The sequence below is a fragment of the Mizuhopecten yessoensis genome, unplaced genomic scaffold, assembly GCF_002113885.1.
Source record: "Mizuhopecten yessoensis strain PY_sf001 unplaced genomic scaffold, ASM211388v2 scaffold716071, whole genome shotgun sequence".
Lineage (NCBI taxonomy): Eukaryota > Metazoa > Mollusca > Bivalvia > Pectinida > Pectinidae > Mizuhopecten > Mizuhopecten yessoensis.
This window is the reverse complement of record NW_018479933.1, coordinates 82,129-95,349: the sequence shown is the minus strand read 5'-3', so window position 1 is coordinate 95,349 and position 13,221 is coordinate 82,129. Positions and strand designations below refer to the sequence as shown.

The 13,221-nt window shown below is 38.2% G+C and overlaps 1 protein-coding gene across 1 annotated transcript in view; it reads left to right on the top strand.

Annotated features, from left to right (window-relative positions):
* Positions 1-1,536: 1,536 nt before the first annotated feature.
* Positions 1,537-13,221, top strand: part of LOC110441635 (uncharacterized protein PB18E9.04c-like) — a 20,914-nt gene continuing 9,229 nt past the window's right edge. The window contains exons 1-4 of the mRNA XM_021484833.1: positions 1,537-1,625; positions 4,549-4,660; positions 5,824-5,978; positions 12,665-13,221. The exon at positions 12,665-13,221 is cut by the window's right edge and continues 65 nt beyond it. Of these exons, the coding sequence (XP_021340508.1) occupies positions 4,554-4,660; positions 5,824-5,978; positions 12,665-13,221 (819 nt within the window). The 5' untranslated portion in view covers positions 1,537-1,625; positions 4,549-4,553. The remainder of the gene's footprint in view (positions 1,626-4,548; positions 4,661-5,823; positions 5,979-12,664) is intronic.

Sequence of the window (13,221 nt, the reverse complement as noted above, 5' to 3'; positions counted from 1 at the left end):
TCGTTGCCTTCAGTCTACCACGGGATGATATTACAAAACTCGGGTAACATGGTGAACTAGCTAATAGGATAATGTAGCTCGAAACTCATTATCTGAACTCAATTTCTAATAATTACTGCAGGATGATTGACACTCTTGATTTAACAGAACCATGAAAGTTGCTACATGTACAAGCTCTCTAGCGAATGCACGCGCGAGACTAAAAATATCAAACAAAAACGCTGGAAATGACCGATAAAGGAAAAATATTCATAAAAAAAACTTTGGAAAATAAGCACAGTAGGGATTCCAAGCAACATAATGGATTTTGACAACCCCTTATAATAGTCATAACAACTTATTCGTACATCTGTACGTCCTTTCGGTTATGATTGTTTAAATCTTGGAAGTTTTTCTGTAACCAAGCTCAATATATTTAGGTGGCGTAATAGAGCCAACAACCGCTTATCAAACAACAAACTGTAACCGTCGGCTTTTTCTTTTGAAGGAAAGTGCGAACGCGTTCGGTTCCCAATTGATATTCCACGTGAAGCTACGAACTTACGAACTACCTTCCGTTAAACGATCAACGCGTTGGTTAAATAACGATCAGTACATGTACCGGTGGTTAAATAACACTCCGTTATTATATTTTATTGAATTAATTAGTTCTACTTTTTAAGTATTGTCGTGTTTGCCTTTTTGTTATGAATCGCTATATGCTGTTGTACTGTGCTATGTCTTGTCCGGTTTGGTTATTGTTGACGGGAATGCAACGGGAGTTACCTCCCCTCGTTCACCGCGGTATTCAAAGCGTCGTTTACTTCCATATTTCTTAATAACTGAATGCGTCTTTGAAATGTCTGTCCAAGATCTCGGCTTGCTCCAAGTCCATAACATGTTTTTTCTTTACAACTTAATTATATATGCTTTTAGAATTCTTGGCACTAGTGTCAGAGAATTCTCTTTCAGTTTTATTTCCTGTCTAACTGAATTCGTTTTTATTTTACCCAATACCAAATATTCAAATGAATCCCCCATAAAACGACTTGACAATTAGAGGCTGTTATGATTACCAATCAATTAATTCCTATTTTGTAATGTTTTGTCAGTTGTGACGTCAAAACATTGACCCCCGGCGAAGTTTAACCAGACCTAGTGGTTAGGTCCTATTGTCCGCATTGTCCAGTTAATCTCGCGATCGCTTACATGACATTGAGTCAAAGTCGGCAAATTGTACTACCTTTTGTATGTCTGATTCAAGCATTGTTAGTTTAAAGCGATGTCTTACTCAAAATGGGTTTACGCATTGATTAAACAGTTATACTTTGATTGTTTAGGATGATGAAAGCTGACAGCAACAGAATTACTTGTAATAATTTGGACTGAAATACGTTGATAGTGGTTATATACACATTGTCTGAATCTAAAAATGATTAATACTTTGACATTCACGTAAGCTAACTAGCATTTGAATGTTTAGCTACATGTACCGAGTGGACAATGGTCAGTTACGGAGTGGACAATGGTCAGCGTGACACAGTTGTTTGCATATGTACCCACGTATAATGCATGCATCATTGGACACACCGTAAACACAAACAATTAAGTTATTCCACAAAGTCGGAGGCTCGCAATACAAACAGGTATGTTTATTTCTTTTTCTTATTATGTGTAACTTTTCATCAATGTTTCAAACACACCGTATCTTTATTAATTATAATCGTGTCGTTCCAGTCATAATTTACAAAGTAGCTGTGATGTGTGTTCCCTGTAGTTCTGCCAAAAACTCTAAATACACGACACCTCTACAATCTAGGGGAACGCTCTAACAATTAAGCTACCAGCTGGTTGCCGGCGAACGACCCATCCACACAATGCATGTACCTGATTCTAGTACCAAAGGTACAGGGTACTAGAATCAGGTACACCCACAATGCTCGCAGTCCTCGCCCCAGAAGACATTACTATTTACAACGAAAGGTTCGGGTATTCCTTTACCAGGCATACACCAAGTGCTTGAAACAGGGGTTGGTTACAGATACGACTGAAGTTAAAAGGAATGGGAAAATGCACGGCCAGACCCAGATTTAAACCCGGGAACTCTAGAAGGACACTCTATTAATTGAGCTACCTGGTCACCGACGATCAACCCAGTTCAGCTCCGCTTTACTGTACACATACAAAAGTACAGCGCAGAGGGACAGGAATCCGCGAGAGCTATGCATTAAATTAAAATGATATCCATGTGTATATAATGTTAATACAGTATATACCACCCTGGTAAAATATATCAAATTATCACCATTTGTATATGATATCACGTGACGAGACTTTATGTATCGCCCTGGTAAAATACATTAAATCAACACCATTTGTATATGATATCACGTGACGAGACTTTATGAATCGCCCTGGTAAAATACATTAAATCAACACCATTTGTATATGATAACACGTGACGAGACTTTATGTATTACCCTGGTAAAATACATCAAAGTATCACCATTTGTATATGATATCACGTGACGAGACTTTATGTATCTCCCTGGTAAAATACATCAAATCAACACCATTTGTATATGATATCAAGTGACGAGACTTTATGTATTATCCTGGTAAAATACATCAAAGTATCACCATTTGTATATATGATATCACGTGCCGAGACTGTCTGTATCGCCCTGGTAAAATACATTAAATAAACACCATTTGTATATATGATATCAAGTAACGAGACAGAATGTATCGCCCTAGTAAAATACATTAAATCAACACCAGTTGTATATATGATATCACGTGACGAGACTTTATGTATCTCCCTGGTAAAATACATCAAATCAACACCATTTGTATATGATAACACGTGACGAGACTTTATGTATTATCCTGGTAAAATACATCAAAGTATCACCATTTGTATATATGATATCACGTAACGAGACAGAATGTATCGCCCGGGTAAAATACATTAAATCACCACCATTTGTATATGATATCACGTGACGAGACTTTATGTATCGCCCTGGTAAAATACATTAAATCAACATCATTTGTATAAGATATCACGTAACGAGACAGAATGTATCGCCCTAGTAAAATACATTAAATCAACACCATTTGTATAAGATATCACGTGACGAGGCTTTTTGTATCGCCCTGGTAAAATACATTAAATCACCGCCATTTGTATATGATATCACGTGACGAGACAGTATGTATCGCCCTGGTAAAATACATCAAAGTATCACCATTTGTATATATAATATCACGTGACGAGACAGAATGTATCGCCCTGGTAAAATACATTAAATCACCGCCATTTGTACATGATATCACGTGACGAGACTTTATGTATTATCCTGGTAAAATACATCAAATTATCACCATTTGTATAATATGATATAAAGTGACAAGACAGTATGTATCATCCTGGTAAAATACATCAAAGTATCACCATTTGTATATATGATATCACGTGACGAGACAGAATTTATCGCCTTGGTAAAATACTTTAAATCACCACCATTTGTATATGATATTTTGTGACGAGACTGTATGTATCGCCCTGGTAAAATACATCAAAGTATCACCATTTGTATATATGATATCACGTGACGAGACTTTATGTATTGCCCTGGTAAAATACATCAAAGTATCACCATTTGTATATGATATCACGTAACGAGAGAGAATGTATCGCCCTGGTAAAATACATTAAATCAACACCATTGGTATAAGATATCACGTGACGAGGCTTTATGTATCGCCCTGGTAAAATACATTAAATCACCGCCATTTGTATATGATATCACGTGACGAGACTTTATGTATTATCCTGGTAAAATACATCAAAGTATCACCATTTGTATATATGATATCACGTGACGAGACAGAATGTATCGCCCTGGTAAAATACATTGAATCACCACCATTTGTATATGATATCACGTGACGAGACAGAATATATCGCCCGGGTAAAATACATCAAATTATCACTATTTGTATATATGATATCAAGTGACAAGACAGTATGTATCACCCTGGTAAAATACATCAAATTATCACCATTTGTATAATATGGTATCACGTGACGAGACAGTATGTATCACTCTGGTGAAATATATCAAATGACCGCCATTTGTATAATATGATATCACGTGACGAGACAGTATGTATCACCCTGGTGAAATACATCAAATTACCGTCATTTGTATAATATGATATCACGTGACGAGACAGTATGTACGCCCTGGTAAAATACATCGAAAGATAAAATACAATTAATACAATTAGCATATACATTAATCAAATCAATTTTGATAAATTCGCAGGAGCTGCCTTATCAGGCGCTAACTACTAGTCCTATGCCACCTGGCTAAAATCTCCCCTCTGTGTATGCCTGCGTGTGTGCTGGAGACGTAATCGACCGATCCGCCCATGTCAGATCATGTGACAATAAAATTATATACTAGTAATTAAGAGATCCGCACTTATTTCCCGACATATAAGTATTTTATATAAACTATATACTAGTGACTAACAGATTCTGTACATTTTCACTTACAGTAAGCATGGACCCGTGTGTAAACATTGTCCTGCTGAGTTCCTACCTGGACTTGTACTGTCTCAACACAAACGACCTGAATGTTCCCGGATTCGACATCGACCATCAATGCAGGTAGATATACAAATATCTTTAGGGCTAAAATTATTCTTGTAATCAATTCATGTACTGTCATTTCATAAAACTATGTACTGTCATTTCATAAAACTATGTACTGTCATGTCATAAAACTATATTCTGTCATGTCATATAACTATATTCTGTCATGTCATATAACTAAGTACTGTCATGTCATATAACTAAGTACTGTCATGTTATATAACTATGTACTGTCATGTCGTATAACTATGTACTGTCATGTCGTATAACTATGTACTGTCATGTCATAGAACTATGTACTGACATGTCACAAGACTATGAACTGACCTAATACTTTTGTTCTTGGTATATTGACCTTCAATACAACAGATAGGGTATACTCTTGAACATTAACATGGCAATATCACTAGGGCTATTACCTTAAAATACGCTACTGAGTAGGTTTTGACCTTGACCCCTTTCGCCTGATTGTCCATGAACATATATGCCGCTGACATAAATCGAAATGTTGGTGTTGTATTGGTCTTCCTCCTTATGTTTGCAGAGACATTCCAAACAATCAAGCAAATCCACGTACACACGTGGTGTAACCATACCTTAACATCTACTGTTAATATCACTAGGGTAATGACCTTGAATGGCGGTATCAATTTGGTAATTAGGGTCATGACCTTGAATGATGGTATCAATTAGGTCGATAGGGTCGTGATCTTGAATGACGGTATCAGTTATTTCAGTTGGTCATGACCTCAATTGACGGTATAAAATGCATAAGTAGGGTCATGACCCTGAATGGCTGTATCAATTAGGTCAGTAGGGTCATGGCCTTGAATGGCGGTATCGATAAGGTCAGTAGGGTCATGACCTTGGATGGCGGTATCAATAAGGTCAGGAGGGTCATGACCCTGAATGACGGTATAAATTAGGTCAGTAGGGTCATGATCTTGAATGACGATATTAGTTAAGTCAGTAGGGTCATGACCTTGAATGACGATATTAGTTAAGTCAGTAGGGTCATGACCTTGAATGACAGTATCAAATATGGCATGACCACAGTAACCGGTTGCAGATTTGTTATGACGTTTGATGCTGTTGTTGCCTGGGTGATGACATGGAAAACTATAAATAAGAGGAGCATGACCTTGAAAATCCTAAATAAAAGAATTGTTATCTTCCAGGGTAATCTACGAAGCTTTCATATGCGCGGCTGACTTTATCAAGTATGAATATATGGAGGACTGTTACGAGAGGATAGACAACTCGATCGAGCTCTTTCGGGAAGACTTCAGACAAGGACCACATAGCATCGATATTAACCTTTGTGACTTCTCAGGTAAGTTCTATACAACACCGATATTGATCTTTGTGACTTCTCGGGTAAGTTCTATACAACATCAATATATACCTTTGTGACTTCTCGGGTAAGTTCTATACAACACCGATATTAACCTTTGTGACTTCTCAGGTAAGTTCTATACAACACCGATAGTAACCTTTGTGACTATTCGGGTAAGTTCTATAGAACACCGATATTGACCTTTGTGAATCATCGATATTGACCTTTGTGACTTCACGGGTAAGTTCTACACAACACCGATATTGTCTTTTGTGACTTCTCGGGTAAGTTCTATCCAACACCGATATTGCTCTTTGTGACTTCTCGGGTAAGTTCTTCACAACACCGATATTGTCTTTTGTGACTTCTCGGGTAAGTTCTATACCACACCGATATTAACCTTTGTGACTATTCGGGTAAGTTCTATAGAACACCGATATTGACCTTTGTGACTTTTCGGGTAAGTTATATACAACACCGATATTGACCTTTGTTACTTCTCGGGTAAGTTCTATACATCACCGATATTAACCTTTGTGACTTCTCGGGGAAGTTCTATACAACACCGATATTAACCTTTGTGACTTCTCGGGTAAGCTCTATACATCATCGATATTGACCTTTGTGACTTCTCGGGTAAGCTCTTCACAACACCGATATTGTCTTTTGTGACTTCTCGGGTAAGTTCTACACAACATCGATATTGACCTTTGTGACTTCACGGGTAAGTTCTATACAACACTGATATTGACCTTTGTGACTTCTCGGGTAATTTCTATACAACATCGATATTAACCTTTGTGACTTCACGGGTAAGTTCTATACAACATCGATATCAACCTTTGCGACTTCTCGGGTAAGTTCTATACAACACCGATATTAACCTTTGTGACTTCACGGGTAAGTTCTATACAACATCGATATCAACCTTTGCGACTTCTCGGGTAAGTTCTATACAACACCGATATTTACCTTTGTGACTTCTCGGGTAAGTTCTACAAAACACCGATATTAACCTTTGTGACTTCTCGGGTAAGTTCTACATAACACCGATATTAACCTTTGCGACTTCTCGGGTAAGTTCTATACAACACCGATATTGACCTTTGTGACTTCTCGGGTAAGTTCTACACAACACTGATATTGTCTTTTGTGACTTCTCGGGTAAGTTCTATACAACATCGATATTGACCTTTGTGACTTCACTGGTAATTTCTATACAACACCGATATTAACCTTTGTGACTTTTCGGGTAAGTTCTATACAACACCGATATTATCCTTTGTGACTTCACGGGTAAGTTCTATACAACACCGATATTAACCTTTGTGACTTTTCTGGTAAGTTCTATACAACACCGATATTAACGTTTGTGACTTCACGGGTAAGTTCTATACAACACCGATATTGACCTTTGTGACTTCACGGGTAAGTTCTATACAACACCGATATTTACCTTTGTGACTTCTCGGGTAAGTTCTTTACAACACCGATATTGACCTTTGTGACTTCACGGGTAAGTTCTATACAACATCGATATTAACCTTTGCGACTTCTCGGGTAAGTTCTATACAACACCGATATTAACCTTTGTGACTTCACGGGTAAGTTCTATACAACACCGATATTGACCTTTGTGACTTCACGGGTAAGTTCTATACAGCACCGATATTGATCTTTGTGATTTCTCGGGTAAGTTCTACACAACACCGATATTGTCTTTTGTGACTTCTCGGGTAAGTTCTATACAATACCGATATTGACCTTTGTGACTTCTCGGGTAAGTTTTATACAACACCGATATTAACCTTTGTAACTTCTCGGGTAAGTTCTATACAACACCGATATTAACCTTTGTGACTTCTGGGGTAAGTTCTTTACAACATCAATATTGACCTTTTTGACTTCTCAGGTAAGTTCTATACAACACCGATGTTAACCTTTGTGACTTCTCGGGTAAGTTCTATACAACACCGATATTAACATTTGTGACTTCTCGGGTAAGTTCTATACAACTCCGATATTAACCTTTGTGACTTCTGGGGTAAGTTCTTTACAACATCAATATTGACCTTTTTGACTTTTCAGGTAAGTTCTATACAACACCGATATTAACCTTTGTGACTTCTCGGGTAAGTTCTACACAACACCGATATTGACCTTTGTGACTTCACGGGTAAGTTCTATACAACACCGATATTAACATTTGTGACTTCTCGGGTAAGTTCTATACAACACCGATATTGACCTTTGTGACTTCTCAGATAAGTTCTATACAACACCGATATTGACCTTTGTGACTTCTCGGGTAAGTTTTATACAACACCGATATTAACATTTGTGACTTCTCGGGTAAGTTCTACACAACACCGATATTTACCTTTTTGACTTCACGGGTAAGTCCTATACATCATCGATCTTGACCTTTGTGATTTCTCGGGTAAGTTCCACACAACACCGATATTTACATTTGTGACTTCTCGGGTAAGTTCTACACAACACCGATATTTACCTCTGTGACTTCACGGGTAAGTTCTATACATCATCGATATTGACCTTTGTGATTTCACGGGTAAGTTCTATACAACACCGATATTGACCTTTGTGACTTCTCGGGTAAGTTCTACACAACACCGATATTTACATTTGTGACTTCTCGGGTAAGTTCTATACCACACCGATATTAACCTTTGTGACTTCTCGGGTAAGTTCTACACAACACCGATATTTACCTTTGTGACTTCACGGGTAAATTTTATACAACATCGATATTGACCTTTGTGACTGTTCGGGTTAGTTCTATACAACATCGATATTGACCTTTGTGACTTCACGGGTAAGTTCTACACAACACCGATATTGACCTTTGTGACTTCTCGGTTAAGTTCTATACATCATCGATATTGACCTTTGTGACTTCTCGGGTAAGTTTTATACAACACCGATATTGACCTTTTTGACTTCTCGGGTAAGTTCTAAACAACACCGATATTGACCTTTGTGACTTCACCGGTAAGTTCTACACAACACCGATATTGACCATTGTGACTTCTCGGGTAAGTTCTACATAACACCGATATTAACCTTTGCGACTTCTCGGGTAAGTTCTATACAATCTACACAACACCGATATTGACCATTGTGACTTCTCGGGTAAGTTCTATACAATCTACACAACACCGATATTGACCATTGTGACTTCTCGGGTAAGTTCTACGCAACACCGATATTTACCTTTGTGACTTCTCGGGAAAGTTCTATACAACACCGATATTGTCTTTTGTGACTTCTCGGGTAAGTTCTACGCAACACCGATATTTACCTTTGTGACTTCTCGGGTAAGTTATATACATCATCGATATTGACCTTTGTGACTTCTCGTGTAAGTTCTACATAACACCGATATTAACCTTTGCGACTTCTCGGGTAAGTTCTATACCACACCGATATTAACCTTTGTGACTTCTCGGGTAAGCTCTATACAACACTGATATTAACCTTTGTGACTTCTCGGGGAAGTTCTACACAACACCGATATTGACCATTGTGACTTCTCGGGTAAGTTCTACCCAACACCGATATTTACATTTGTGACTTCTCGGGTAAGTTCTTTACCACACCGATATTAACCTTTGTGACTTCTCGGGGAAGTTCTACACAACACCGATATTGACCATTGTGACTTCTCGGGTAAGTTCTACATAACACCGATATTAACCTTTGCGACTTCTCGGGTAAGTTCTATACAATCTACACAACACCGATATTGACCATTGTGACTTCTCGGGTAAGTTCTACGCAACACCGATATTTACCTTTGTGACTTAATGGGTAAGTTTTATACAACATCGATATTGACCTTTGTGACTTCATGGGTAAGTTTTATACATCATCGATATTGACCTTTGTGACTGTTCGGATAAGGTCTATACAACATCGATATTGACCATTTTGACTTCTCAGGTAAGTTCTAAACAACACCGATATTGTCTTTTTTGACTTCTCGGGTAAGTTCTAAACAACACCGATATTGACCTTTGTGATTTCTCGGGTAAGTTCTACACAACAACGATATTTACCTTTGTGACTTCACGGGTAAATTTTATACAACATCGATATTGACCTTTGTGACTTCAAGGGTAAGTTCTACACAACACCGACATTTACCTTTGTGACTTCATGGGTAAGTTTTATACATCATCGATATTGACCTTTGTGATTTCACAAGTAAGTTCTATACAACACCAATATTGACCTTTTTGACTTCTCGGGTAAGTTCTATACAATCTACACAACACCGATATTGACCATTGTGACTTCTCGGGTAAGTTCTATACAATCTACACAACACCGATATTGACCATTGTGACTTCTCGGGTAAGTTCTACATAACACCGATATTAACCTTTGCGACTTCTCGGGTAAGTTCTATACCACACCGATATTAACCTTTGTGCCTTCTCGGGTAAGTTCTACACAACACCGATATTTACCTTTGTGACTTCATGGGTAAGTTTTATACAACATCGATATTGACCTTTGTGACTGTTCGGATAAGTTCTATACAACATCGATATTGACCTTTGTGATTTCACGAGTAAGTTCTATACAACACCAATATTGACCTTTTTGACTTCTCGGGTAAGTTCTATACAACACCGATATTGACCTTTGTGACTTCTCGGGTACGTTCTACACAACACCGATATTAACCTTTGTGACTTTTCGGGTAGGTTCTATACAACACCGATATTGACTTTTGTGACTTCTCGGTAAGTTCTATACAACATCGATATTGACCTTTTTGACTTCTCAGGTAAGTTCTAAACAACACCGATATTGTCTTTTTTGACTTCTCGGGTAAGTTCTAAACAACACCGATATTGTCTTTTTTGACTTCTCGGGTAAGTTCTATACAACACTGATATTGACCTTTGTGACTTTTCGGGTAAGTTCTATACAACATCGATATTGACCTTTGTGACTTCACTGGTAAGTTCTATACAACACCGATATTGACCTTTGTGACTTCTCGGGTAAGATCTACACAACACCGATATTAACCTTTGTGACTTTTCGGGTAAGTTCTATACAACACTGATATTGACCTTTGTGACTTCTCGGTAAGTTCTATACAACATCGATATTGACCATTTTGTCTTCTCAGGTAAGTTCTAAACAACACCGATATTGTCTTTTGTGACTTCTCGGGTAAGTTCTATACAACACCGATATTGACCTTTGTGACTTCTCGGGTAAGTTCTATACAACACCGATATTAACCTTTGTGACTTCACTGGTAAGTTCTATTCAACACCGATATTGACCTTTGTGACTTCTCGGGTAAGTTCTACACAACACCGATATTGTCTTTTGTGACTCCTCGGGTAAGTTCTATAGAACACCGATATTTACCTTTGTGACTTCTCGGGTAAGTTCTATACAACATCGATATTATCCTTTGTGACTTATCGGGTAAGTCCTATACAACATCGATATTGACCTTTGTGACTTCCCGGGTAAGTTCTACACAACACCGATATTGACCTTTGTGACTTCTCGGGTAAGCTCTATACAACATCGATATTGACCTTTGTGTCTTCTCGGGCAAGTTCTATACAACACCGAAATTAACCATTGTGACTTTTCGGGTAAGTTCAACATACACTGTAACACCGATATTGACCTTTGTGAATTCTCGTGTAAGTTCTACATAACACCGAGGTTAACCTTTGCGACTTCTCGGGTAAGTTCTATACAACATCGATATTGACCTTTGTGTCTTCTCGGGTAAGTTCTATACAACACCGAAATTAACCTTTGTGACTTTTCGGGTAAGTTCAACATACACTGTAACACCGATATTGACCTTTGTGACCTCTCGGGTAAGTTCTACGCAACACCGATATTGTCTTTTGTGAATTCTCAGGCAAGTTCTACACAACACCGATATTAACGTTTGTGACTTATCAGGCAAATCTGTATCCACTTATAAATTTACCTTCTTGACTTCTTGGTCAATAAGGTTAACACATCACCGAAATCGACCTTTTTATTGTGTTTATTCGTTTTTGAAATGTAAAATTTTGAGCATCCCCCTTTTTAAAAAAATTTCCGCTGTTCGACATTACACACAATTTCGTATGTCATTGTTTCACCTGAGTATCCGAAGCGTGAACAAAGAACAAATATTACAGGTAAATCCATTTACACCAATGTACCAGAAACCCCACAGATTATTGAAGATGAAAAATGGATTTAAACCACTTTTACATCGATATGTTCATTATTCAGTTTCTCTTTTTGTGCGTTGGTTAACTCAGCTTGGACTTAATTCTCGGTTACGATGATTAACAACAACATTATAAATACGCGAGTTATCTCTCTTTGCTTACAACTGCAGCATTCCAGTTGCTGAACAAGCTTTATGTCGGGACGATGATTAATTAGTATTTAATCCACTCAAAGTGGCCTTTACTCTCAGACGTTGATCTACGCGTATCACCTTATTGTTTCCCCCATACTTGATTTTTACGTAATCTTGTGATGTCCTCGCGCACGTAACTGTTACCGACACAGTGTAACATACCGTAAAATATCACAGGTTCGTGCTGCCAGTGATCAACGTAGGGTTTAATTAGTTTTAATTAATTTCCTTCTATAACTTACTTATGCACTTACAGATATAGCTGAGAGCGGGGATGGGAACGATGAAGAGTATTTCTCCTCAACGCCTCCGAACAATAGTACAAACGGCTCAACGGCACCTACATATCCGCCAAGTACGAGAAGGCCACTCACGACCAGGAAACCAACAACTGCAACTACCAAAATTTCACGCACGACCAGGAAACCAACAACTACAACTACTGAAAAACCTAGCACGACCAGGAAACCAACAACTGCAACTACTAAAAAACCTAGCACGACCAGGAAACCAACAACTACAACTACTAAAAAACCTAGCACGACCAGGAAACCATCAACTGCATCTACCAAAATTTCACGCACGACCAGAAAACCAACAACTGCAACTACCAAAACTCCACGCACGACCAGGAAACCAACACCTGCAACTACTGAAAGAGTAACAAAGAATAGCTCCACATCAACACCCCATCCACAAGTTAGTGTCACCCCGACACAATCTCCGTCTTCCACAACTTCTGTGAATGATGACGTCACTACAGTCCAGCCTACGATTGGCGGACTTGGTGTTGGGCCCGGAGTGATTGTGGGG